Genomic DNA, 26186 nt, shown 5'->3' on the forward strand with positions numbered 1-26186 from the left:
TCTGTGGGCAATGATCACCTGACTAAAATGTTCCTGTTGGTTTCAGGGGTTTATTAATATTCCGTGTAGAAACCGGAAAGTGCTGCAGCAGGAAACAAAAGGAATAATGTGCCTCCCTCTTGTGGAGACATTAAGAACAGCACATAGGAAAAAACAACTGGAAATGTTTTGTTCAACTTTTTTTTCATAATTCCCCACAGTCAGTGTTCAGACTGAATATTACAACACGTTTTTACTGTTACTGTGTGTCCAACTCACTTGGATTTAACTACATAAAGGTGGAAAATAACTGTCAGTTACAGTGGAAGGAAAAGTATGTGAGCCCTTTCTAACCACTAAAGTATGATGTGACCTTCGTCTCAGTCACACAGACAGACGGTCTTCCATGCTTTTAGTGAATCTGCATCAGATTTTCAGGACGTCTGTTGTCAATGTCTCTGAGCTGGTAAAGCAGCTTCTCCGCTGGGGTATGGCCTTGGATTTGACTCTAAAAGGAGGAGCTTCTTTGTTTGGATGCCATTCTGTAGTAGACTAAGTTCAGTGTCCTGTTGCAGAAACCAGCTGGTTGACAGATACGCTTGCATCATCCTGTAGGAGACCTGAGGAAACCTGGGAGGTCTTTTTGGCTCCCTGATCTGTCCAGGGTAGGTTTCCATGTACATCCCATCACATTCAGTAGGTTCTTATTTTTCCATAGCTATGGTGCAGGTCTTTGTTGCTATGGTTACAACGATAAATATGTGCCTAGACGCACAAACTACCACACATTGCACCTCAAATTGTACCGAATCTGATTCCTCCTGTCTGTAAGTCCTGTGTTTTAAAGCCCATCCACCTCCTCATGGCCACTTTATTATTTAAACTGTGTCACCAGCACTAACCACTAGGTGTTTTGTGATCATCAGACTTATTCATGATAACCTACTGAGTATGACCATAATAATGATTAATATTGTCCCATCAGTAGAATGATGACATCAGAATTTTCCAAAGCCCCAAATCCTGCCTGTCCCTCCACTGAACTGCTTGGAGGATGTTAAACATGTTGTGGGTCATGTGCTGCATGTTCTTCACTAAGTAGTTTTAGTTTAATCGGTCCACTGAACCTTCTCTGTGCAGCGTTGTTGGGATTCAAGCCACTGGCTCTTTGCTCGGCTCGGTTGATTAAAATTTTTACAGATACAAGACAATTGCATATTGCATGATTATACTCAGTGAACATGAAGGAATTGGTTAGTTTTGAATCAATCTGCAGACATTCTGATGATTAATTGGTCACTGGAGTCATTTTGCAAGCAAATAATGAACATTTTTCATGTGTAAAATCAGACAGGACAGTTTTCAGGGTTTTTTTTTAGGTTTTTAGGTTCTTTTGGAAGTTTTGGCCTTTTCATTTCCACATCCACACATCTTGACAGGAGGCAAAGTTGTGTCAGAAGTTCCTGTTTTTAATTTTTTTGATTAATTGTTTGAAGTCATCCTAAAACCTACGGCCTCTGTCAGTGTAGACTGAACTGAAACAGGTGCTGGATCTGACTGCACCTCGGACTGATCTTATTGTGACGTGGTGTCAGCGGTGCAGAGCTAGAGGCCCATCCTTCCGACCGATCAGAGAACGTCATTCGTTTCTGCTTGATCACTATGTTTTGCAGTTTCTTACTTGTTGTTATTGGGGTGTGCAGGGTGTAGTTGCACATTATAGCTTTAAATAACATGAGTTTTATACTTCAGATTCACCACATTTCAGAGACAAAGACTCTTTACTCGACCAAGTGTCTCAGACAAACATTCATTACTCTGACAGCTTTAGTTACTTTACACACAGTTTGCAAACAGAAGAAAAAATGATCAAATGTTACATTTACAATCATTTTGTCATTTTATAAGTGATGTACAGTCAGGAGGAGCAGCTCAGGGTTCAGTTCGAGTTAAATCATGTCTTCTGGCTAAAAAGACTTTTCACAGAAAACACCAAAGAGTTCACTGTTCCAGCTCCTCAAATATCAGCATTTGTAGCCTCTTCTTGTGATTTTGTAAGCAGCTGTTGGTTTGTGCCTTCACTGAAATTAAAACATGTTTGGCTGATGTGAGCTGAGGTGTGAACATAAAGAAGGATGGACCCTCATCGTCTCCCCTTCCCCTCCCGTTCCCCTCCCCTCCCCTCCCCTCCCCTCCCCTCCCCTCCTCGCTTCCCTCTGTCCTCCCTCTCTCCTTCATTGATCTTCAGCTCCGCTCGGAGTCATGAGGTAAGAATCGACCGCTCCTTCTCTTTCTGCCTCTAACGCGCATTTTCCGCCTCTTCTCTCGGGTAGAATCCGGGTTAACCGGGTCCGTACTTACCGTCGTGGCCTGTCTCGGCCCGGTTCGTCTCGGCTCGGCTGGCGAACGGTGCGTTTAGAGCCAAAAAGATCGTGGTTGATTTGCACCAGCAGGGAGGAGGCTGATGAGTCCGGATTTCAGGTCAGATTTTTGCTTTAAATCCGTTTTTAAGGCTCAGAAATGCGGTTTATACCGTTTATGCGGGTTTTGGGGGGATGGGAGGATGCCACCTGCGTTTTCTCCTTGATGCAGGCAGAGGGACGGAGGATGGAAGATGGAGGAGCTGATGAATCATAGATGTCGTCAAAAAAAACAGCAGCAGGAGCAGCAGCTAAAAAACGTCTCTGAGGTCAAATCTAAACCCGAAAATAGATATTTACTGTCTCAATGCTGCAAAAGCAAGTTGTGCATCACAGAAATTCCTCACATCTGTGTCTGAAACTGAGCCGGGCTGTTTTTGTTTGCTGGCTCTGATTTGAATGTGAGTTTTTGTGTTCTGGCCTTGAACGTCTCATGCGGTCTGTCCCAGTCTGTGCTGGTTTCACTGGGTTCACTGCTTTGTTTTGCATTAGGAGAAAAGCTTGGACCCTGTTAAATATTCATGTGTTCACTGTGCCATCAGCCATTTGTGCTCTGTGTTGCATCATTTAACACGTTTCTGTGTGATGTTTGTGTCTTCATCAGGGATTTTATGTGTTACAGTAGAAACAGATGTTATTGAGGAGTCATCCTATTATATTGCTCTTTGCTGGATTAATTATTCGAATGTTGTCTGATCCCTGGTGGCTCTTGCAGCATTTTGACGTTGCGATTGCCTTGTTTGGCTCAGTCCTCCCTGGAAAGTGTTGATACTCGGAGACAAAGATTTGCCCCCAATGTGAGAAAAGTCTTCCGTCTTTAGTAGAAACCTTCATGGGACTAAACTGAGGGTTTTATGGATGGAAGTGGAAGCTATTGCAGCAAAAGACGTCACCTTTTCTAAGTTCAGGTGATGATCATTTTAAAACGCTGTAAATGTTCTAACAGCATCTGTGGCCTTTATTTATTTATTGTTGTTGTTGTTGTTTTTGTTGTTGTTATGTGGTTGCAGACAAAGACAACGACTGCTGACCTCAGCAGGAAGTTGTAAATATCAGTCATGAGTTGTTGACCTTGACAGATAATATTGGTTTGGATTTGGAAAGCTGCTGGTCCAGGTTTCAGGCCCCAGAAAGATTATAATCCAGTGGTTTTTAAAACCAGGTCCTCCAGGCCCCTGGTCTGCGTGTTTTCCAACTCTCCCTGAACTGCTCACTGCTGATTACCTGCACCAGGTGTGTTCAGCCAATCAGAAGCTGGAACGTACCACTTTGAGGTAGTGGGGAAGACAAAGTGCTCTAACAAACCCATGACCTGGAAGCACCAACTTTCAGCCGAGGTTAAGAGTCGACCATCTTTACTGTGTCTCACTCTTCTCACGGATGCGATGATACAACACGTGACTCGTACAAAAAAAACCCTGTTTCCTTTATTTGCCCACCAACTTGCTTTAGAACCAAAACAATCCAGTATTTAATTATCCAGCATCTTATTTAAATACACCTCAGTACATCTAATATTTTTCTACTTTGCACTGGTGTTAAATCCTCTGCATATTATAATATTTTTCATAATACAATAGGCAGAAATCGAAACACAATCTGTCAGCAGACAGTCACACTGATTCCTAACCACAGAAGAAGAACTGAAGTAGTTTCTGACTAAGGTGAGAGATGATGAATGTGTTTTGGGAAGGTTGCTAACCCATTATCCCCTCATATTGAGGAATTATTATAATGTATAGCATGAATAATACGATGTAACGCAGCCCTGATTCACTGTAGAATCACAGTTGTGTAGTTTGTTTTCAGTGCAGCTAATTAAATATCTGACTGATCAGTGTCATATGTCACGTTAAAATGTAAAGTAAAAAATCAGACAAAGCTTTTTTTGAATGAACTACTGCACCCTGTGATGTTAAAGCAGATTTTTCTTTGATTGTGTCTAAGAATCTTGATTAGTTTGGTTATGCCGCTTTAGGACCTCAGGCTGACGGCGTCTTTATTTCGGCCCATTTTTGTCATTTTGAATCTTTTTTGTGATTTATTTATTAATGTTTGTTTTTTTGTGCCTGTTGTCAGTTGCTGGTTGTCAGGTGTCTGTGTTTTGGTCCTTTTGTTTGTTGTTGTGGATGTTGTGCATCTCCCTTTGGATAGTTTGTGTCCTTTTGAGATTGTCTTTTTGCGACTTTGAAACGAGAATTAATTTACCATTTTACAGATGGGATGTTTTAGCTCAGAGATGCTCATCTGAACTGAAAAGAAAAGCTTCTCAAAGAAATTCAGCCTGTTTTAGACCATCATCTCCATCACTTGAACAGTTTCCATTAATTAGACTCTGTGACATTTCTAATATTTATTTCTCAGCAGCAAAGTGTCGACCTCCATAACTCACAGAAGCAGCAGATTTCTCACATTTCAACCCGTTAACAACAACAACGACGACATGTCGGGCGTGTGTGGAGTCAGAGCTGCGTGTTGTTTGCTGACAGGAAGTGCGAGTGCTGACTCACTCTGTGGTTTGTTGTTGTGGTGAATGAAGTGATGGTCAGGACAAAGCTTCATCCTCCTTCTCTTCCTCCTCTGCTGGATGCTCTGCTCCCGTCTTCAGGTGGCTTCAGGTTTTACTTGTGCTACAGCTGCAGATGAGATTTCCCACCGAATTACTGACAGGTCAGACTGACGGCTGCTGGATTTAAATGCTCTCACATGAAATCCAGCCAATACTAGAAGTGACACGATGCAGTATTTGATGTCTGCTGCAACAAACAATATTATTGACGCAGAATCGCTTTATGTGTATGACGTGTATAGATGCATCAATAAGCGACAAAAACAGATTGTTCTGCCTCCTCTGCAGGAGGTTTGCGACTGTTGAACAGGTGTGAATGCTTTCAGCTCAGGGCTGGTGTCGTACAGGAATGGTACAGTTCTGGATAGTTCCTGTTTCTGCAGACAAGTTCTTCATCAGATGTGTTGGCTCTGTCCTGCTATGTGAAAACTTTCCTTTCACATTGTAAGTATTTTTTTATTATCACGTTGTCTCTGTTTACCGTCACAGTGAATCTGAAATGATCAAAGACTCCTAGTGTTATGGGCTCCACAGTGAAAGCAACACCAGAAGTGGGACATTCTGCCCGGGTCAGACCCTTGACAGAATCTATCGGAGATCTTTTTTTAATCTCCTGAAGGTAGAACTGAAAAACTCAGGAGAGCTGGCAGAGCATCACTGCAGACGTCAGGCAAAAGATTTGCAGCCAAGTATAAAAACTGAGATTTTGATATGTCACTTTTTACTTTTAAGCTGTAATATTTGGTGGAGTATGATTACAAATGCTTCTAATTTCTCCACAGTTCATCCATTATTTTCATCAAACTGAAATTAAAGCTGACATTACGCATTATGAACAAACATAGTTATATTTCAGATCCATGGCTACAGAGCACTGTCCACGTACTTCCGACTAGAGTTGTATAAGGTAATGATGATGTAGGTGCTTTTGCTCATCTCAGACGCTTTAATAGACCCCATTAAATAATTCTAAAAACAAAGCTGTTATTAAATACACTGAGGGGGGGAGATGCCATTTTCTCCCTCTTTGCTCTGCAGCCTAGAGGATGCGGTTGCCACGGTAACCAGACAGTCTCACAGGAAAAGGGGGGAAGAGAATGTGGGGGAGGAGCAGGCGGTGGGAGTGATCGACAGTGTCTTTGTTCAGAGACACAGTTTAACACATGAACATTTATTATGAAGAAGATTAAGCAGGTGTCCAACATGAACCGGTCATGAATGAATTTGAGGCTCTAAACTGACCCAGATAATTAAGGCAGAGATGCACTGACATGAACAAACCTCAAATGTCTCACCAGTCCTAGAGCTTTTGCTGCCTTCTTTACAGAGACGAGCAATTTTTAATTTTATTTTTTAATGATCCTCGATCTTTTTTTTTTTTTTTGATTGTCACTGGTTTCGCTTTGTCTTTCCTTCCTTCTCTGTCTCTCCTGTCTACTTTCATTCTTTCCTTGCTTCCTTTGATCTTCCTCTTACATCTCTTCTAACACTCAGCTCATATTTGGGTCACACACATCGAATCTTTGGTTTCCATAGCAACTGCACCATTAACCAACTCAGTTTACGCTCGTTAAGTCTGGTTCGTTATCCTCTCGGGAGCTGCAAATTATCTTTGCAGCACCCTTTGCTGTCACTGCAGGTGTGTGTGTGTGTGTGTGTGTGTGTGTGTGTGTCTGTGAGAGAAACGGAGTGAAAGAGATGACAGGGATGCAAAAAGAGCCATCCCTTGATGTAGAGATACATCACGATGGTGATGGTGTGACACAATCTCACACACACACACACACACACACACACACCAGGTCTGCAGTATCAAGGGACCTATACAAACAGGATGTCTATACTTGTGAGGACCATTGTTATTTTAGCGCACTGACCTCTAACCTGAAGTGATGCTTACTCCACCCTGAACACACCTGATCTCAGGTCTGTCGTAACATCCTGAACCCTGAGGATTTGCTCCTCAAACAGTTGTTCCTGTACGTTCTGATGTCAAATCGAGTGCTGTTTTTGTGACTAAATGAAGGGGCACATGAATTCACAACGTGTTGTGGTTAGCTGAGGTCCTTTGGGCACATCGTGTCTCCTCTCTGCTGTGCTCTAATAAATTTGTAGCACCTGAGTGACTGGAGCTCTTCATGTGTCCTATAGCCCGGTTTAGACAGATTGTGGCATTTTGTCGTTAAGTCGACTCTTCCTTATTGTGTTATTCACACTGTTTACTGTTCTTTTTACACTGCTTGCAGTGTCTTGTTGCTTAATGTGAAGTCTGAGTTGCATGTCACCTTCAAAACAATATTGTTGAATTTAACTGTAACTTGATTCAGACAGTCATTCATGGTCCTTTTTTACTCGACACACATTTACCTTTGTCTTAGTATCAATCTTTGTGTGCATGTGTCGGCCTCGTGAGGCCCGTTTGGACTTGGAGCATCAGTTGTGCACATGTTCAGAAATAACTATTAAAGGACCAGAAAATTATTGTGCAGATATTTTGATAATCCGTGAAGAGTATTAGTTGTTCGGAGACACTGGTGGAGAGTGTGAGCTCTGCAGTCTGTAGCCTGACAGCACGTCCAATAATAATCATCAGACCAGATTCGGGATTGTCCTCCTGCCCACAAGCCCCCGGGTCACCGCCTAGTAATGATGCAGCAGTGACATTTGGTCCACTGACGCCAGATGTGCTGTGCTGAGCAGAAACCCGACAAGAGCAGTTTGTGGTTCTGTGCAGCTCGACGTTCACACGTCATCTCTGCAGTGAAGGTCACAGGCTGAGCACGTGTAACTTTGACCTCCCAACAACAACCTTTCTGTGTCACAGAGACTGAAATGTACCAGGGACACAGTCCATAACTGTTTAAACTCAGTTGTCTTCTTCATTTAACGGCAGACTATTGAGTGGAAAATGCAATGTCCTCTCCGACTGAGCCTGGAAAGAGCCGCGGGAGAAACTGCGATAACGTGTTATCTAACGCAGACCGTCTGCCACTGAGCTTCCTGTCAGGCTGCTCATGCTGAAAGACATCGATCCAAACTGAAAGTGATCTGACAGATGATTATAGTTCCCTCCCTGAGAGCCATCTGCTGCTGGAGGAGGAGGAGGAAGAAGAGAGGCAGACATGTTGTTACCTCTCAAACACGATGGAGAGCAGAAAATGGAGCAGATGGATGCTGCTGCTTGTGTGGAAATACGCTGGCTTTGCTGTACAGTATGTCTTTATTGCAGGGCTGCACCTAATGATTATGATTTGGTTGATTTTGAGGAAAGATTATTTTACCATTAAGCCCCTTTTTCAATTAGTGTGACAATAATTTACTAAAAATACAAATTAAAATTCATCAATCATTTATATTTAAACATTTTGTCCAATCATCTTCTCTTCAAACAAATATGACACAGTATGAACTACAGGACTTTATTCCCCATAGAAAAACTAGGCTGCTTCAAATACTCCCACACCTTTAGATGATCGCGGTCAAGTTTTTTTGGGCTCGCTGATCAGTGGACACACCAGCCGTCTTACTTCTTACTTGCCCTGCATCAACACACCCTATTTATCGGCCTATATTTACGACACAGTGTTGACACTGTGTTGGTGTAGCGCTTAATAGCGACATCTGCTGGATGACAACACAACGTTTTGGATAAGACAGAGGCTTTTCCAGGGATGAAAATGAAAGCGGAAGTTGCTTCTATTGTTATAAAAATATTAAAACAGTTGTCAGATAAATACACATCCATCCATTATCTTTCAGTCAACAAACAATTTTGAAATTTCAGTTTCTTCACACACATGTCAAGTTTCATCATAAAATCATGAAATGATAAAACAAGCTGCTCCGTTTGTGTTTGTGCTTGAATCATTTGTCAAAGCTGCAGTTGCAAACATTTACAGTTGGATCACCTGCCACCTCATCTGACTTGCTGCTTTTATTATGCGAAATGTGAACAGTTTTAATAAGAAAATCTACGTCAGAAAAAATAGAATGTGTTAACAGTAGTTTCTTTTTCTTTTCATTACAAGCAGAAGCAGCAGCAGCTTCAATTACTAATTTTTCTATTCTGCTGCTTTTTATTTCCATGTTTCCTTTGATTTAAATAATGACTTACAACTTGTTTTGTATCATTGGACGGTTGTTTGTTATCCACTTGCAGGAACAGTTTCTGCATAAATACTACAAAGGGTAGGTCTAGGGGGTGACCGGAGGGGCTTGTTACAGTAAAGCCTGGCCCCCGACTCGCCCTCTCCCCCCTACAGCACAATATTTTAGTTGGTCATTTTGGTGCAGCAACTCTTGAAAATGTTTCCATGAACTAATAGATTTTTAGGCCTTTTAGACCTTTTGTAAATGGATAATGAATGCTCCTAAAAAAAAAATCTGAGCTTTTCCAGATCGGATGGTGGTGGTGTGGACATTCAAACCTCATTTGCACATTGGAGCCAAGTTACTTCATTTTCAGTTTATTCTTATTTTTATTATGTCAAGTTTGCTTTTCACAGAATCCACTTTTTACATTCCGTCATATTTCCAAGCCTGTAATTTTTTTACTTACGTAGGGAAGTTGAGTCAGCGCTTCTACTTGAATAAATGTTTGTGCTTTTGCCTCCTCTGTCGAAGTCCTCACTGCTGTTACAGTGCAGCTAAGATGGGTCGTTGAATATTTGTGTTCTTAGGGTTTGATCAACCACCATTGAAATTCCCAAACTGGTCCAGTACCTGCTGCTGGTTCTGGCTGTGTGTTCTCTAACACACTCCGCCCTTAGAACTCTGAGTCAAACTGTTTGACTAGTAACCAGCTGACGGTTTGTGTCTCTTCTGTGTGTTTCCTACAGGTGGTGCTGCTGAGTGTAAACATGGCCAACGCCGTGGCTTCCTACGACCAGCTGGCCCACCAGGTGGAGGTGCTCCGTAAGGAGAACTCCCACCTGAGGAGGGAGCTGGAGGACAACTCCAACCACCTATCCAAACTGGAGACAGAGACCTTCGGCATGAAGGTCAGTGTGGACTGTGGGGTTACTTTTCTCTAAGGTGTGACAATTACAAATCATGTCATCATGTGTAAGAAAAGTTTCATGGAACGTGTCAGTTCATTTACCTTCTTGGTGGAGGTTGTCAAGGTATCTGCACAACCAATGTTGTCAACTTCTCTCTTTTTTTTTTTTGGCATTATTATCACTGTTTGACTCATGATCATTAGTCTTTGCTTGTTACACCTTCCCTAAACTTTCAGCCATCTTTAAATACATTTTAATTGCATTATTCTTTACAAAAAGGTGATTTTGTGAATAAGGTTTTGATTGATTGATCGTGAGGAAGCCTGCAGATACTCAGGGCTGAACATCATCCCCAGGCAATAGAATAATTCTTACAGGTATGAAGATTAAAAAATAATAATTTCGGTGAATAATAACTGAAAACAATCGCCAGTAACTTTTCTGTGCAGGTTCAGTTTATCAGATTAATAATGTATTAAATTTACTAAACTATAAAAGCAAATGTTGGTTTGGGCCTTTAATGAGTTTACAATTTAAAAAGATTTACCTGAAAATATCAAATATACATGTTTATATTGTGCAGTTCTGGAATCTGAGAAGTGTAACTTTCATTTTCTGTTTTATGGAAAAACTGTTAAAAAAAATATTTATTTCACTCTTTAGTGTGGAGACATTTTAACTCAGTTTGTCAAACTGCATCTGAAATCAGCAGTAAGAGAAATGAAGCTGTAAAAGCAGGGCAAGAGCTGCTGCTGAGCATCACACACACACACACTCACACGTGATGAGACTCTGAATCATGATCACGTGTCCAGATGCATAGAACAGCTGGATTATCCCACTGAGCTCAGCCAGTTTTATCAAAATCAGGACATCTGAGAGTTCACATCAGCGCTGACATGATTCACCTGCAGCAGGTGAGTCTGCACAAAGAGATTTGACCTTTTTCAAAGTGTCTTCGAGCAGCTTCATTCTTCAGACGCTGATGAGGTTGGGAGTAGCTTGTCTCTTGATTTTTGATTCTCCGTCGACTACAGTCAAGTCCAGTAACCTGCGAGTCAAGGTTGTTTATTTCCATTATGATCAGTAATGTAACATGTGCTGTAAATGTCTACACATTTGAAGTACAGTTTGTCTTTATTTTGTCTGGGATGAGTTGATGCTTTATTCTCTGCATCTGGATTTGACCTGTTTTTATGGGATTATTCTCTTTTTCTCCCTCAGCATGTCACCTCAGTCTGTGACGGTGATGAGCTGCTGGATTTTTTGGGTTTAAATTATTATTTTCATTATTATTATAAGTGGAAAAAGAAGCAGGACTTTTTGCGAAATTTCCTCATCAGATAGTGTGTGTGTGTGTGTGTATATCATACAGTATATAATATACAATTAGGTCCGTATATATTTGGATTGTGACACGCTTTGTCATCACCCCAGTGGATTTGAGATGAAACAATTAAGATGTTTCCGAAGTGTCGGCTGTCAGCCTTAATTTAAAAGACGATTTGATGTACTACTTTCATTTTTATTAATGAAACATGAATTTCAGCTGCTCAATAATACATTATCATTAAACAATTGTTCAGTTGTAATATTTGCTCTAAATACTGAAGGAAATATAGCAGAATGCAATGGTTTCCACAGGAACCTGTGTTTTATTGTCAAGATATCAAATGTTGAAATGGAGAAATTGGAAATATTATTTGCTTCTTTATGATTTGAGTTTAATTCTACACTGTGTTTGGTTCAGGACTCTGAACCAGACTTAGCAGCAGGACGTTGCCTGTGCGTTCTGACTCTGTTGTTTCTCCTCTGTGATGCAGGAGGTGTTGAAGCAGCTGCAGAGTAAGCTGGATCAGGAGGCGGGAACTCTCGCTTCGTCAGGGAGGAGCGACGTGCTGCACCAACTAAAAGGTCGGGTTCTGTGTGTTTACAGCGTCTCGCTGTGACCAATCACATTTACAGAGCTAACGTAATTGGCTGTAACTGGTTCTGCCTTGTTATGACTCAATTTAACTAACACAGCAATTAATAATAATGAATTTGTCTGAACCAGAATTGAATTACCTCCAAGTGAGATTAACAGCATGTTTGTACAGCTGTGTGTCTCGTGGGGCCAACACAGAAAGACATACACAGACACTCGCAGTCAAACCAAAGTGCAAATTAGAGTCACCAAATACCGTAACATGCATGTCTTTGGACTGTGGGACAAAGCTGGAGGACCCACAGAAAACCAAACAAGCACAGGGAGAACACGCAAAGTCCCTACAGAAAGGCTGAAGTCAACATGTGCAGCCCATATCCACATTTCTATAATATAATGAAAATATTCATACTTAAAAAAAAAAAAATAATAAAAAATGATACAAAACTTGAAGCTACATTTGTGAAAAACAGAGCCAGTCCTGCGGAAAAGCCTCCTTGATCAGACACATGGAGGTGAATAATTCTCCCTGTTTTCATCCCTCAGAGCTCCACATGGACCTGACCAACTACTATGAACTCAAACACCAGCCTCACAACCTGCGGCTGCTGTTGGACAGCAGTGTCGGCAGCGGCGTGCCAGAGATGGAGGACCGTCTGGCTCTGCCTCCTTCCTCTTGCTCTTCTTCCTCCTCTGTGGCAGCGGTGAGCAGAGCCAGGAGTCCGCTCAGGCCGTTGTCCCGTCAGAGCGCAGCATCCGGCGGGGTGGAGACCGCCGCTGTCATGCTGCCGCCTCATTTCCTGGACGGAGCTCCACCCAAAACAGCAGTGATTACTGGAGCAGACGGACGACTGAGTGACCACCACATGGAGGAGCTGTACAAGGAGAGGTGAGCTGGTGCAGACCAAACAGAGAGTGAGACCTGGATGAACACATGAATCCTCCTGTTCCGCTGCACAGTTGAAAATGTTTTCATCTCCTCACAGTGAAATTGCACGTAGGGGGTTCAAACTGTGACCTTAACATAGTCACAATACATGTTCAGGTGGTACAAGTAACAAAAATGCTCAAAGGGTTTATACAAAAGCTATACTGGTGCAAAAGTTTGCATCCTGCTTAATAATGTAATTAAAAATTTATTCTAAATGTGCAATAAATATATAAAGGGAAGGAAACCTTTGCACCTAACTTTACCTACTGCAATAACACTTTAAGACTTTACGACCCCTGTTTTGTCATAAGGGAACAATTTCTTCTGGTTCGCTGTAAGATTTGTTATTGTAGCATTAGAACATGAGACTGACCCCTTGTGATGTGTCTGTATGAATGTCTGCAGGAACCTCCTGTTGGGGGAGATCGACCGGGAGGAGAGGGAGCGCTGCTGGTACTTCAGCCAGCTGGAGGCGCTGTCGCAGAAGCTGGCCCAGCTGCCTCGAATCGACACGGTGAGGACGCACACGGAAGCAAACGCGAGGGGATAATCTGTAGTGCTGTAAAATAAATAGTTACCAAATCCACAACATATATGAGAGACTGAAACCGGAGGATTGGTACAGTATATATTGTAGATTTTTCATCGAAATTTCTATTGATGTCGGCTCTAAATAAACGATCAGTCGCTGTGAAACTGAATCTCTTTGCAAAAAAAGGACAGTTAGGCATCACCGTGCTTTCTTAGTTTGGTTGGTCTTTTGTCCTCCTTTGTATCTGAGCATCAGATGAAGAGATGATCAAGCTCCTGTCGGTGTCTCTGTGGTTGTAGTTTACTCTGCAGATGGATCGGATCCGGCAGCAGCTGGAGTTTGAGGCCCAGCAGGTTCGATCTGTGATGGAGGAACGCTTTGGCACCAGCGACGAGATGGTTCAGAGGACACAGGTGAGATGGGGGCTTCTGATTGGTCATTTACATCTTCACATCACTTCATGGTAGTGTTACGTTAATCAGGAAAATGGTGTCTTGATTAATATTTGACAAAAGGATTGTGATTTCTGTCTTTGAAGACTCTGAATTAATTCACAGTAATAAAAATCTATTTTGTAAACTGTTAAGAAAGAAGGAAAAAAAAAAGCCAGTTTGCTTTTTTTGTGTGTAAGAAAATTGGCTGTCACGCACATATCAAACTATTAAATTGGCCTTTGTGAGTTAAATAAAGTAAAACCCTGCGTAGATAAAACATAATGCTAAAGAACTAAATAAACTGGAAAGATTTTGCGCATGAATACAACAAACAGCCATGAAATCAAAGAGTCAGTTTTTTTTTATTATCCATCTTTGCAAATGACAGGTTAAAAAGTAGGTTTTAAGTTTGCGTTTCTCATGATCTGCTCTCTGATCCTTTGATACAACCACAATAGTCCGTCTAGAAATTACGTAAGATATCTGATAAACTTCGCTCAAACAGAAATGTTGTAAATTTATAAATAATTACATCATAAATCAGACAGTGAGGGAGTTTTCCATGTTTTCTTTTTTCTTGTTGCAACAAGTATAAGGTTTATCAGAATAATGATTATTTTAATTGAATTGTAGCAGATGAGGTGTAACACAGACAGCTGCTGGTGGAAACATCTGGATGTGTTTTTTTTTTTGCAGATGCGTGTAGCTCGACTGGAGCAGCTGGAGAAAGAGCTGCAGGAAGCCCGAGGAAGTCAGGAGAGTCAGCTACAGGTCAGACAAACCTGTAGTGCACAACAATGCACACGTGCACATCATAAATACAAAAATTCATATAGAACAGAGATGGAGAGTAGACTTTGTGGTTTGAGGACAGATTCATTACGTTCAAAGACAATACAGTGCATCCAGAAAGTTTTCCACACTTTGTTATGTTACGGCTTTATTTCACAATGGATCAAATTCATTATTTTCCTCATAGTTCTACAGACAGTATCCTGTAATGACAACGCGAAAGAAGTTTGTTTGAAAGATTTCAAACAAAAAGCTTCTTTCTCATTTTTATTATGTGGTATTGTTTGTAAAACTTTGAGGAAAAAAAAAGGAATTTGATCCATTTTGGAATAAAGCTGTAACATAACAACATGTGGAAGTAGTTGATCGCTGTGAGGCTGATGTTCGAATAGATGCACTGTAAGTTAAACAACAGCAAACCAACATCTATAAATACATTTTAATGAAAGAAACTTATAACATTGTAATGAATGCAGGTTAAAGGTGGAGATTTGAAGTTTAACACCGAGACAATCTTAGCAGTTCTAATAATAATAATTGTAATAATGTAATAGTTCCAGGCTACAGAGATAATAAGCTCCTCTGCAATACTGCAGCAGGATGAGAGCTGTGCCGTGGACCAGGCCTAATGGTGCCTTTACAGTACAGTCTATTTAAGGGCTTTGCACATGACTGCACAGGCTACTTCATGTGCACATGCTCACGAAATGTGGCTATAGAGACTGTGTGGGGCCATGATTGGGTGGTTGGTTTGAACTCCAGGTGTTTTCTTAATGTGGCAGGTTGTTGAGGGAGAAGATGAAGATCACACAGATGATGTCATTATCAGCTGCTGGTAAATTGTTTTGTAATGAGCACAGAGCATCTTTTGTGCATCACAAATTCTTTTTATCTGTTCTGTCTAAAAAAAAAACCAAAAAACATTTAATCTGGAGGTTAGATTTGAAAGGCAGCTGCTTCGTTGGGTAGATGTTGCTGAGCCCGTTCCTGTTTCCATCTACACTACAGTTACACAGCAGACATACGATCAGTGTTCATGTTGATGCAGTTTCATGTTCTCTGAGCTATGGCTCCATCACAAACTGATCACTGATCACTCTGGATGTCTCGGCTCATTGTCCCGCTCACTAACTTGCTATATATCTGAGCGGAAATCATGCTAAGCCTCTTTTCTTGTTCTTGTAGTTATTGTTCCAAAGTACAGGTTTAGACACAGAGGAATTTTAAAGATCCCAGGCTTTGAAACTATTTGCCTTTCAAATCCTCTGCGTTTAGAAAGTTCTGGAGATGATTATTAAATCATTTTATTCCATTGAACGTGCCATTTCAGCGCAGGTCAGTTTGAGTCCAGTAAAAGCCAAAACCAGGTTTAATGACGTTGGCCAACAGTGCTCATGTTCACAGTCCAGCCTGCCCTCAGAGATTCACTGCAGTCGCTCCCAATCCAACTCTACCTGACGCAGTGAAACTGAGCCCTTGTAGGCCCAGATCCAGAAACCTGCATACAGAGGCTCTGTGAAGGTGGTGGTAAAGGTGTGGAGGGGAACCATGTTGTCCTGAGAGACACAGTAGAAAGACAAAGTTCCTGCAGACCAGTCCAGGTAAATTCCAACCCTGTGGGTGAAGGGTTCAGGTGCGGAGGACTTTAACCTCCTTCTGTTATAGCATGGTGTGTAGCTTCCCTCTGAGCACTCCAAACTCCAGGAGCACTCATTATGTCCCAGTAGGCAACTGGATGTGTCTCCATCTCTGGAGATGCTGTTGTAGGCAACGCCGATGTCAGCACCACCAATCCACTCTACCTCCCAGTACACAGAGTCCAGCAGCCCCTCTCTGCACAGTACCTGTGGGCAGTGCTGAAACCGCTCCGGGTGGTCCAAGTATCGATGGCCCAACCAGTATCGAGTCGCCGTCCGGTTTCCTTCCATCAGATGGAGCTCTGAGTTAGCAGTGTTGGGGTCAAAGGTCAAATAAGTGGCAACTGAGGGAAGCACAAGGAGGCGGAATCAATTACCATTTTCAATGTCATAATCTGTGTGACCAAGTTGGCTATAAGTCAAAGTCCGACTCTATGAGCAGGTGCGACTTGCTGCAGTCTGAAGCTTATTCTGCAAAATCCCAAAATAACTTTTTTAACCAATGCCAGCATTAATCGGCAAAATGCATGAATAAAAAATGATCTACCAAATTGAAATATAAAAATTATTTACAAATTATAAAATCTAATTAAACACAAAACCTGTAATCTTGTTAATGAGCTCTTCCTATAGAAACCTTAATACTATGAAAAATATATTCTACTTATCTCAGACTACGGTGTAAATATATAGGTAATGATCTAGCTATAGGGACGTTTATTTATTTTATTTTTTTTTTTGGACACAGGTTGCAGTTTTCATTTAGCAGTTTTCAGTAAATTTCTATGCAGATGATTCCGTAAAGTTCATTACAGATATTCTGGCACAGAGGAAGCAAATATTAGAGAAAAACTGTGAACTTACAGTTTTTTGGTGACCACAGGTCTCCTCCAGCTTGTCCCCTGCAGCACCAGAAACAAACAACAACTCAGATTATAACACGTCCTTTTGGTGTCGGCGCCTACTTTCTGTCATTCATCTCACCTCATGTTGCCTTTGTTGCCATATCTCAGGCTAAGTAGACTGATCTTAGAGGAGTCCCAGGAAAGAATCTCTGAAGGTCTATCTTCTTCATCCACGTTTATCTTCTCATCTTCTGTTGTATCTCCACCTGTTGAGATTCTTACTTTGAATACACAGGGCTTTAAAAAGTGGTTGAAAGCGTTGAAATCTGTGTGGCCAGAGCCTTTATGTCTAGATTTAGTTTTAAATATTTGTTTTAAGGGAACTGGATGTTGTCTCTGTCTCAGCTACATTTCAGGCCATTTTGCAACTGTGCAGGTTTGATATTAATCAAACTGGGAAATAACTCACTGTGCTGATTTAGTTTTTATATTCTTCTTAAGATGACGATTTATTTGATAGACGACAAATTCTTTACAATAATGTGTTTGCACATTTCCTCCAAAGAGCTCGGTTCACTCCTACAGGTATTTTAAGAACAGCAAAAGCAACTAAAGGCAATGACGGGCTCATAATCAACCTCTGCTGCACGTTCAGCGAATCGTCAAAGTGAGGGGTCCTTATCAGCAAATCTTAAACCCTGGTCTTTTTGACTGACAAAGAAGTTTAGAAGCAGTTTCTGTCACGTTTCAGATTGAGCCTATCAGTAGTTTCACAATTTGACTTTTGGTTGCTATGAAAATTCCTCTAAACCTACAATACCTGTGGTCAGCATGGACATTGTTTCCTCACTTTGCTGCACTTCAGAGAAACTTGTCTCCAATTCGTCCTCTGAAAATTTTAGAACCAGTTCACTGTCCTCTGGTGGATCCGTCCTGCCTTTAATGTCACTGTCCAGTTGTTCCTCCTTCTTAAAGGGTTCTTTAGTGTCTTTGACTTCTTGGACCTCAATTTGGGAGGAGTCTTGGTTGTTGTCTTCTTCTTTTGAAAGACTGATTCTGAATACATTAAATAAGTCGTCTTTAAAGTGACTAAAGTCCTCTTTGAGAAGGGTTAGGGTTCCTGTTGTCCTTTTCTCACTTTGATTTGTCTTGGGAAAATCTTGGACATTCACATCTTTCTCTTTATTCTCTTTTTGGTCACATTTGTGGGTTAAGTCGTCCTCTTGGAGATGTATTTCAGACTCTTTGTATTCCTTTTCTCCTGAATGTTCCTCTACAAGTAAAGTTGATTTTGATTCTGTGGGTTTCTGAGGCCCAAAACCTGTTGTTGAACTAGGAAAACCTTTGGGATGATCGGTCTTTATTGTGAACGTCACCTCACTTTGCTGCGTTTCAGAAAAAGTTGTCCAATCTGACAGATTTCTATCTGTTTCACTGTGCTTTGGCGGATTCCTCCTGTCTTTCACATTGTTGGGTTTGTTATTCTCTGTGATGTTTCCCATAAAACCACTGTGCAGTTGTTCCTCTTTTCTTTCTGTATCAACGTAGCTAACTTCCTGGGTGCCCTGTAATTTGTCTGCAGTCCTTAAAGCTTTTTTGTCTCTCCTTAACAATTTCCTAAACAATCCTCCAGGACTGCTTGTGTTCGATGTGCACATCATCTCGTCACTTTGCTGTTTCTCAGAGAAACCTATCTCAGATTTCTCCTCTGACACCTTTAGATCCAGTTTACTGTCCTCTGATTGATCTATTTGCTCCATGATGTTGTTAATTGTCTCAGCATAGACATTCTCCTCGTCCCTCTCTGTGAGGTTTCCTCTAAAACCACTGTCCAGGGGTTCCTCTTTCTTTCTGTCCTCTACATTTTCAGTCTTTACAAGCTTTTGGTCCCTAACAAACAGATTCTTAAAGGGCTCATTGGTTCTTTCAGTTGTCAGGTCCGTCATCTTGGAAGAGTTTTCCTTGGTGTCTTTCTCCTTTAAACAGTCAGTTCTGATCACGTTAGATGCGTCTTCTTTAAGAAGGCTCAGGTGGTTGTCTGATTTCTCTGCTGTCTGACTTGTGTTCGAATCTGAGGACTTCACATTTTTGTCCTTGGATAAGTGACTCAGGACTTCCTTCAATAGACTGGGCGTACTCCCTGTGGATAGATTTCCTGTCTGTCTTAATGGACGCTCATCAAGCTCTGATTCCGTGTGTTTATCTTTAAACACTTTAAACAAGTCCTCTTTGAGAAGAGTCAGGGGGTCGATCCTTTTCTCCCTTTGGTTTATCTTAAGGTCTTTCATCTTCACATCTGCATGTCCTTTTTGGTCAAGTTTGTGGGCTAACACGTCCTCTTGGAGACATGTTTCAGACTCTCTGTGGTTGTTTTCTTGTGAAGTTTCCCCTACAGTCAGAGCTGATTTTGACTTTCTTGGTTTCTGATCCCCCGAACCTGGTGCTGAACATGGAATACCTGTGGGTCCTCTTGTGTTTGACATGGACATCATCTCCTCACTTTGCTTTGTTTCAGAGAAAGGTGTCCTCTCAGATTTCTCCTCTGGCTGACTCATCCTGTCTTTTATGTTTTTGTCTTCGTTCTGCTCTGAGAAGATTCCCTTACCCCCACTGTCCTCTTGTTTGTCTGTCTTTTCTGGAACTGTGATTATAACTTGTGGTTTGTCCTTATTGTCAGAAGTCCTTAGAGTATTTTGGTCTCTTCTGAACAGATTCTTGAAAAATCCTCCAGGCCTGCTTGTGTTTGATGAGCACACGTTCTCATCACTTTGCCGTATTTCAGTGAAAGTTTTCTCAGATTTCTCCTTCAACACAGCTACACGTAGTCCACAGTCCTCCGGTTGATCTTTCCTTTCCTTAATGAGGTTCATTTTGTCAGCGTTAATTTCCTCCTCAAAATTCTCTTCAGAGTTTCCCCTAAAAGCACAGTCCAGGTGTTCATCTTTCCTTTCTGAAAGCATGTTCTTTACTTCTTGACCATCGTCTACCTTTAATCCATTTTGAAAAGGTTCATTGGTTGTTTCAGCTTTCAGGTCAGTTATCTTGGAACAATCTTCTTTGACCTCTTTCTCCTTTAAACCATCAATTACAGCAACATTAGAGGCATCACCTTTCAGAAGGTTCAAGTTGTCATTTGATTTCTCTGCTGTCCAACTTGTTTTGGAATCGTCGGATATGTCTCTGTCCGTGGATGAGCTAATGTTGACGTTATCTTCTTTGATGTTGACGTCATTTTGTGTCTGAATCACTAGACAACCCTCAGGCTCCAAGTCAGCATCTTTATCTTTGAAGACTTTCAACAATTCCTCTTTGAGAAATGTAAAGGGATTGATTGACCTCTTCTCTCTTTGATTTGTTTTCGTCTTCGCATTCATATCTTTGTCTTCTTGGTCAAACTTGTTAAAATCGTCCCTTTGCAGGTATGTGTCAGGCCCATTCTGGTCATCATTTGGTGAAGGTTCCTCTACAGTCAGAGCTGATTTTGACTCAGTTGGTTTCTGATCCTCCTCTGAACCTTTCGTTGGACATGAAAAACCTCTGGTCCTAGCTGTGTTCCATGTGTGCATTTCAGAGAAGCTCATCTCAGATACATTTCGCTCCACTTCACTGTCCTCTGATTGATTCACTCTGTCACTTATGCTGTGTGCCTTCTGCTTTAAGAGGTTTTTCCCAACCCCGCAGTCCAGTTGGCCCTCTTCCTTTTTCGAAAGCTTGTCTTCCTCTTGAGGACTGCCCCCTAGTTTTTCAGAAGTTGTTAAAGGTTTTTGGTCTTTCCTGAACAGGTTCTTGAAAAAATGTCCAGGCCTGTTGGTGTTTGATGTGCACATCATTTTATAATTTTGCTGTGTTTCAGATTTGTCCTCTGAAGCATTTAGATCCAGTTCACTGTCTTCAGGTTGATCTACCCAGTCTTTTATGGTGGTGTCCATTGTCTCAGTGTTGTTTTTCTTTGTTCTGTTTTCAGGCGATTGTCCTAAAAAAACATTTTCCAGTTGTTCCTCTTTCTTGAAAGCTTCTTCCTTTTTTTTTTTTGTTTTGTTTTGTTTTGAAGCTTTCAGGACTTTTATTTTGGAAGAGTCTTCCTCATTGCCACTTTCCTTAGAAAGACTAGTTGTGAGGACATTAGAGACGTCATCTCGTTTTGGGATTTGTGGACTTCACATCTTCATGATCTGTCTGTGTCCCATTTGAGTAGAGTTAGGAAGTCCATCCTCCTTCCTCCCTTTTGAAGGTGATCTTAGTTCTTCACATCTTTATCGTCTCCTCGGACAAATTCATTTGTTTCAGGTTCAGTCTGTTTGATTTCCTGGGAAGGTTCCTCTTAAAGACTCATTTTCACTTCTGTAATTCTTATTATTTCACTGCACTTTTTTTATCCTTAAGTATTTTTGAGCAAATTACTTATTGTCCACTGTGATCTTGCAGATTCCTCGAGTAAGTCGGTTAATTTCCTACTACACACTTCAAGGAGCACCTGTAAAATCATAAATGTGGAATTAGTGACCGAGTTTACTGTGTTGTTCTATCTACAGTTACGCTAGTTTAGGTTTTGCACAAAGAGCCAATCTCTGCGAGTGAATAACAATAAAAATGGAAACTAAAATAAAAATGGACATCAGTTCATTGGTTAACCAGTCTAATTAACGAATAAAGGGACAAAAAGACATCACTGACAAATACAAATATCCAATAACAATTAAATCGATGAATAAAGTGCAAACAGGACTTGTACTGTACAGTGATATACATGAGACACCCGGGTCTGATTAATTAAAAGCAGTGTTTGTAAAGCTGTTGTGTTCAGGCTTGTGCAAAGTGATCATCTGGTTTGAGTCTCACTGAAATACTTACAGCTCCTCTCTTGTCTGTGTCTGATCATGTAAAGACACGAATTCATCCTTCAACTATCAGATTTAAAACAAAAAGGGAAAAAAAAATCCAACCGTCCATTGGACCATTGTGTGTCCCCTGTAATCTCCGTCTGGCTGTGCTTTAAAAGGATTCAGCCTTCTTCCATTCAGCACAACACGTTTCTGGTTCGACCAGTTTGTCTCCATATTTGACTCCGACAGCAGTGAAGGTGATTGGCTGACGTGTTTCTGCTCTAAAGAAGAGAGAGGGAGTCTCCAGCTGATCTATCAGGGGTTTGGCCTCAAGTTCCAACATGATGGGAGTCATTTAATTATAATCATTTAGTTAATGTGAACAAACATAACGCAGATGAGCTTTTATTGGTGATAGTCAATTCTGTCCCTTATAATAGAAAAATAATAATAGTAAGACAGTGGGGTTTTTCCATACGGGGGGAAATTCAGGTCTTACAGCAACTGTGAAAATGTGAATAAAATAATCCCAACAATTGCGAAAAGTAGAGAGAGTGTTGGTAAAAGACGTGACAAGTCCCTTTGAACTGAACAATTATTATACATTATTAATATATTTAAAAATTATTCAGCGGGTTAAAAGGAAAAGTCATTAAAAATGTTTTAATCGTGTTTTAAAAGTGAGCCAGTCACGTGCACCACTGTTGGTAAAACTGGTTTTATGTGTCAGTCCGGTAAAAAGCCAGTTTTAGGAGGCGACACAAACTCAGGAGTACTGAGAAATCAATCTGCATGCGGCTGATTGGGTCCCAGCAGGACACCACAGCCAGGCAGAGCTCACATCTGCAAGTTAATCAAGTTTCACCTGAGCTCTCCGATTTCCCCCCCAAAGGTCTCCGGGGGGGGGGGGGGGGGAATGGTGAGAAAGCGTGAACTGTTTCTGCTTGTGAATGTTGTTTCCCATGGCTGCAGTCCAACTTTAACGATTGTTTTACCTTCGTTTTGCAATTCTGTTATCGATTGGTCGGCCTAAAGGTGGCACTGTACAGATGGGAATATGAAGTCAAGACTTACTGAGAAACAGGAAACCAAAAACTGCAGCTTGTTGAACTAAGGACCAAAAAGTGGGACCACAAACGCCTCTAGCACTAGGTCCACACGTCTTCCCTCTGGATTGTGTAATCAAACGCCAAGGGCACAAGGATTTCATCAAACTAAATATCTGATTAAATGATTATGTTACACAGCAAATTCCGTTAGTTCAAATCAAGCATAAGATTGTAGACGATTTACTAAAATATTTTAAAATGCTGAATAAAAATACACCAATCCACCACAAAATGGTTACAACCTGATGTTTTTTATATAAAAATATGATCTGGTTTTTGTAAAAATATGATGAACTAACCATGTGTTAAACACGTCAGCACATAAAGTGGTTCAAATCAGCTCCAGCGTTACCAATAGTGACCTTTGACCCTTATTTTTTAATCAATTAATGTTTGTTTTACCAAAATCAGTATTTTTTTAAAAATGCGTCATCTTCTTAGTTGAGTACTTTTACTTTAGGTCAAATGTGCTTGGTACTTTGTGTCTGTCTGTCTGTCTGTGTTGTCCTCGCTCCCCATGGCAACACAGGAACCACAAAGGGAAGTTCAGTTTTATGGCTGCATTTGCAAATCTCAGTTACAGATTTATAGTTTGCACAGATATTGTTGCGTCACCTTTTTGATCTTCCAAACCCAAACATTTTTTTTATGAAACATCTTTTTCAAACATCTTTTTCAGTTTGATGTGATTTATGATTTATTTTATTTATTTTTCGGGTGGTCCATGCTCTACATCAGTCGTCCAGACGAGCTGCTACACTATTCCAGGACAACAAAGTCCAGATTTGATTGAGATGATACACACAAGTACACGCAGTTGTACTTTCTGATGAACAACACTGTAATAACAGGTTGCAGGTTTCAGTTACTGTGCTCTCAGTCATCGGTTCCACATTTCACATTTGGAACAGTAACCTTTTGATGGCAGATGAGGAGAAATTATCCAGTATTTTCAGTACTGTTGTTTATTTTTTCCTCATGACCTTTTCATAATCATCTTTAGTTTCCATGAAGTGAACCTGCTGGTTCTGATTTGTCGGCTGATGTATTAAAATACTCTGCCATAATAAACAGTGTAATTTCTCGCTTTGAAAAGTGTCTTTTCCTAAAATAATATTTTTTTTCTTCAAGTAGGATTTTGAATGCAGGGCTTTTATCTTGCTACTGTTGGAGTTGATGGGGGACTGAGAACTGCCTGCAGTAGTGAACTATATCAGTCAGTATCAAATGCAAGTTGTGCATGTGCTTAAAGGTCGTTTTAAACAGATTTGTAAATCTTGGGGATTCTTTAGATGAAGGTTCTGCATTCCTTATTTAAATTCGCATCCCCCCCCCCCCCCCCATCCATCCTCTTTCTGTCTCGGCTCTGGGTCGTTGCTATGCAGAGAAACAAGGTTGGGTTTTTTTGGGTTTTTTTTTACCCTTTGCTGAGCTGTGCTGTGATTGGCTGTTTCCAGGCTGCAGGATTGGCACCGAGCTGGCGCTTCTGAAATAAAGGGAGCAAGTTTGTTCCTCCTTTCTGTGCTCTGCTTTCCTCTGAGAACAGCAACGGACAGCAGAGACGTGAAAACATCTCTGTCGGTGGGACAGGCAGAGCGTTAATTACCTCCTTAAAGGAGCAGTTCACCCATTTTTTTTTTTAAAGAAATCCCCTTACACACTCATCCATGACTGTTTTGTGTCTTTGTGTCTTTGTCCTGGTTCAGAGACATTTGTCTAACCTGCTCCCTGTTCCACAAATAACCAAGAACAAACCGTCTGCGTGGGAAACTTGTTCCAGTCAAACTTGGAACTGCTGTTTATTCTCAGCTGATTTTACGAGTCAGCACATTGTTCAGTAATAGGGCACTAAAAATGTGCATGTTGTGGGAAACAGTAACCTCACACTGGTATTTTATATCCTACATGGATGTTAACATTTCAGTCATTGATGATCATCTTTACAAGTAGAAGGTGTGTGTGTGTGTGTGTGTGTGTGTGTGTGTGTGTGTGTGTGTGTGTAATATCTTTTGATCGTTTTGTCTCCTAACAGAATAAGTCTTGGTATAATTCTTATAAATGTTAAACTAGGGCACTGTGAGTGTTACATAATGATTTAATAGTGTGTCAGATATGACTTCTTTACATTTGTTGAGGTTGGGGCTGCAGAAGACGACAGTATTTGTGTCCTCGTGAAGGCGCTAGAGAAAAGGCTTTTTAGTATCGATCCTGATTAACGTCTCGGCACATGTGCAGTGGTTGTAGAGTTGTCTCTCTGCAGAGCGGGACCTCCCCCAATGCAGCTGATGGAGGGTCCCTGATAAACTGAACTTATCAGGTTTGTCCATGCCTGCACAGATGCCCGCTGTCGTCCATTTTGTCGTTGTGCTGCAGCTGATTGCGTTTCAGTTCGACAACTCACACTCAGGAGCAGGAAAACATTCCGGTTCGCTTTGTTAACAGGATAGAATTGCACACACATCCCCACACCTCTTTGTCTGCAGACGGTCTTTGGCTGTCAAACACACACATCACACCCTGAGGCGTTGCCATGGAGACGGGGATGAAAGCTTTGATCGGACTCTCTGAGGATTTCAGACTGTGAATCCAAATGAGGCCGTGTGTGAGGATTAACGGGCTGAGAAGTGAAGGGTTTTGTTTCTCCAAAGATCTGGGAGAAGATGCTGATAAAGTTTTAAAAAAGGCATGATGGACTTTTCTTTACACACCTGTGAAGTGAACAGGAATGAGGCTAGATGACGACAGAGGGGCATCTCAGCTGTGACTCGCAACTGTATGGAAGAGGGTTTAGGCTGCAGTATTCCATAGGTCAATTTAACTTTGTGATAATTATGATTTGACAGAAAAATAATATGCAATGAAACCTTCCTGTAGTTTTCCAGCTGAACCACAGCCAGGACAAGAAAATCTTTTAAGAGCAGATTACGACAAATGGACTGAAATTAGTTCCGTTAGTGATGTGGGAAGGTTAAAAGTAGAAGCATCTGTAATGTGTTTTTTTTTTTATATTTAACTCATTGAAAACATAATTTAATTTTGATATAGTTCATTAACCTGCAGAACAAAACTTTGATGCAAATTTTCATTTATTTAAAAAAATCCTCAACATAATAATCTAATAACCCAAAAAGCAACAAATCTCACAATTTATTACTGAAAGTAAGTATTTATAATTATTTTGTGTCTGT

The 26186-nt window shown here is 41.0% G+C and overlaps 2 protein-coding genes across 3 annotated transcripts in view; one reads left to right on the forward strand and one right to left on the reverse strand.

Annotated features, from left to right (window-relative positions):
• Positions 1-2310: 2310 nt before the first annotated feature.
• Positions 2311-26186, forward strand: part of apc2 (APC regulator of WNT signaling pathway 2) — a 34489-nt gene continuing 10613 nt past the window's right edge. Inside the window, exons 1-7 of the mRNA XM_067512489.1 lie at positions 2311-2668; positions 9807-9968; positions 11792-11882; positions 12442-12784; positions 13232-13340; positions 13658-13771; positions 14489-14563. Of these exons, the coding sequence (XP_067368590.1) occupies positions 2594-2668; positions 9807-9968; positions 11792-11882; positions 12442-12784; positions 13232-13340; positions 13658-13771; positions 14489-14563 (969 nt within the window). The 5' untranslated portion in view covers positions 2311-2593. The remainder of the gene's footprint in view (positions 2669-9806; positions 9969-11791; positions 11883-12441; positions 12785-13231; positions 13341-13657; positions 13772-14488; positions 14564-26186) is intronic.
• LOC137131360 (enolase-phosphatase E1-like) lies at positions 14358-22180 on the reverse strand. 2 transcript variants are annotated; one of them, XM_067512490.1, is made up of 5 exons: positions 21918-22180; positions 17887-21540; positions 17203-17332; positions 17086-17129; positions 14358-16565 (listed from the first exon to the last, which is right to left on the reverse strand). In XM_067512490.1, the coding sequence occupies exons 2-5, from the start codon at positions 20993-20995 to the stop codon at positions 16009-16011; spliced, it is 3840 nt and encodes a 1279-aa protein (XP_067368591.1). In that variant the 5' UTR covers positions 20996-21540; positions 21918-22180; the 3' UTR covers positions 14358-16008. The 2 variants fall into 2 exon arrangements, with proteins under 2 accessions (XP_067368591.1, XP_067368592.1); XM_067512491.1 differs by having other exon boundaries at positions 17086-17123; positions 17206-17332; positions 21918-22178.

The sequence above is a fragment of the Channa argus genome, chromosome 8 (assembly GCF_033026475.1).
Source record: "Channa argus isolate prfri chromosome 8, Channa argus male v1.0, whole genome shotgun sequence".
Lineage (NCBI taxonomy): Eukaryota > Metazoa > Chordata > Actinopteri > Anabantiformes > Channidae > Channa > Channa argus.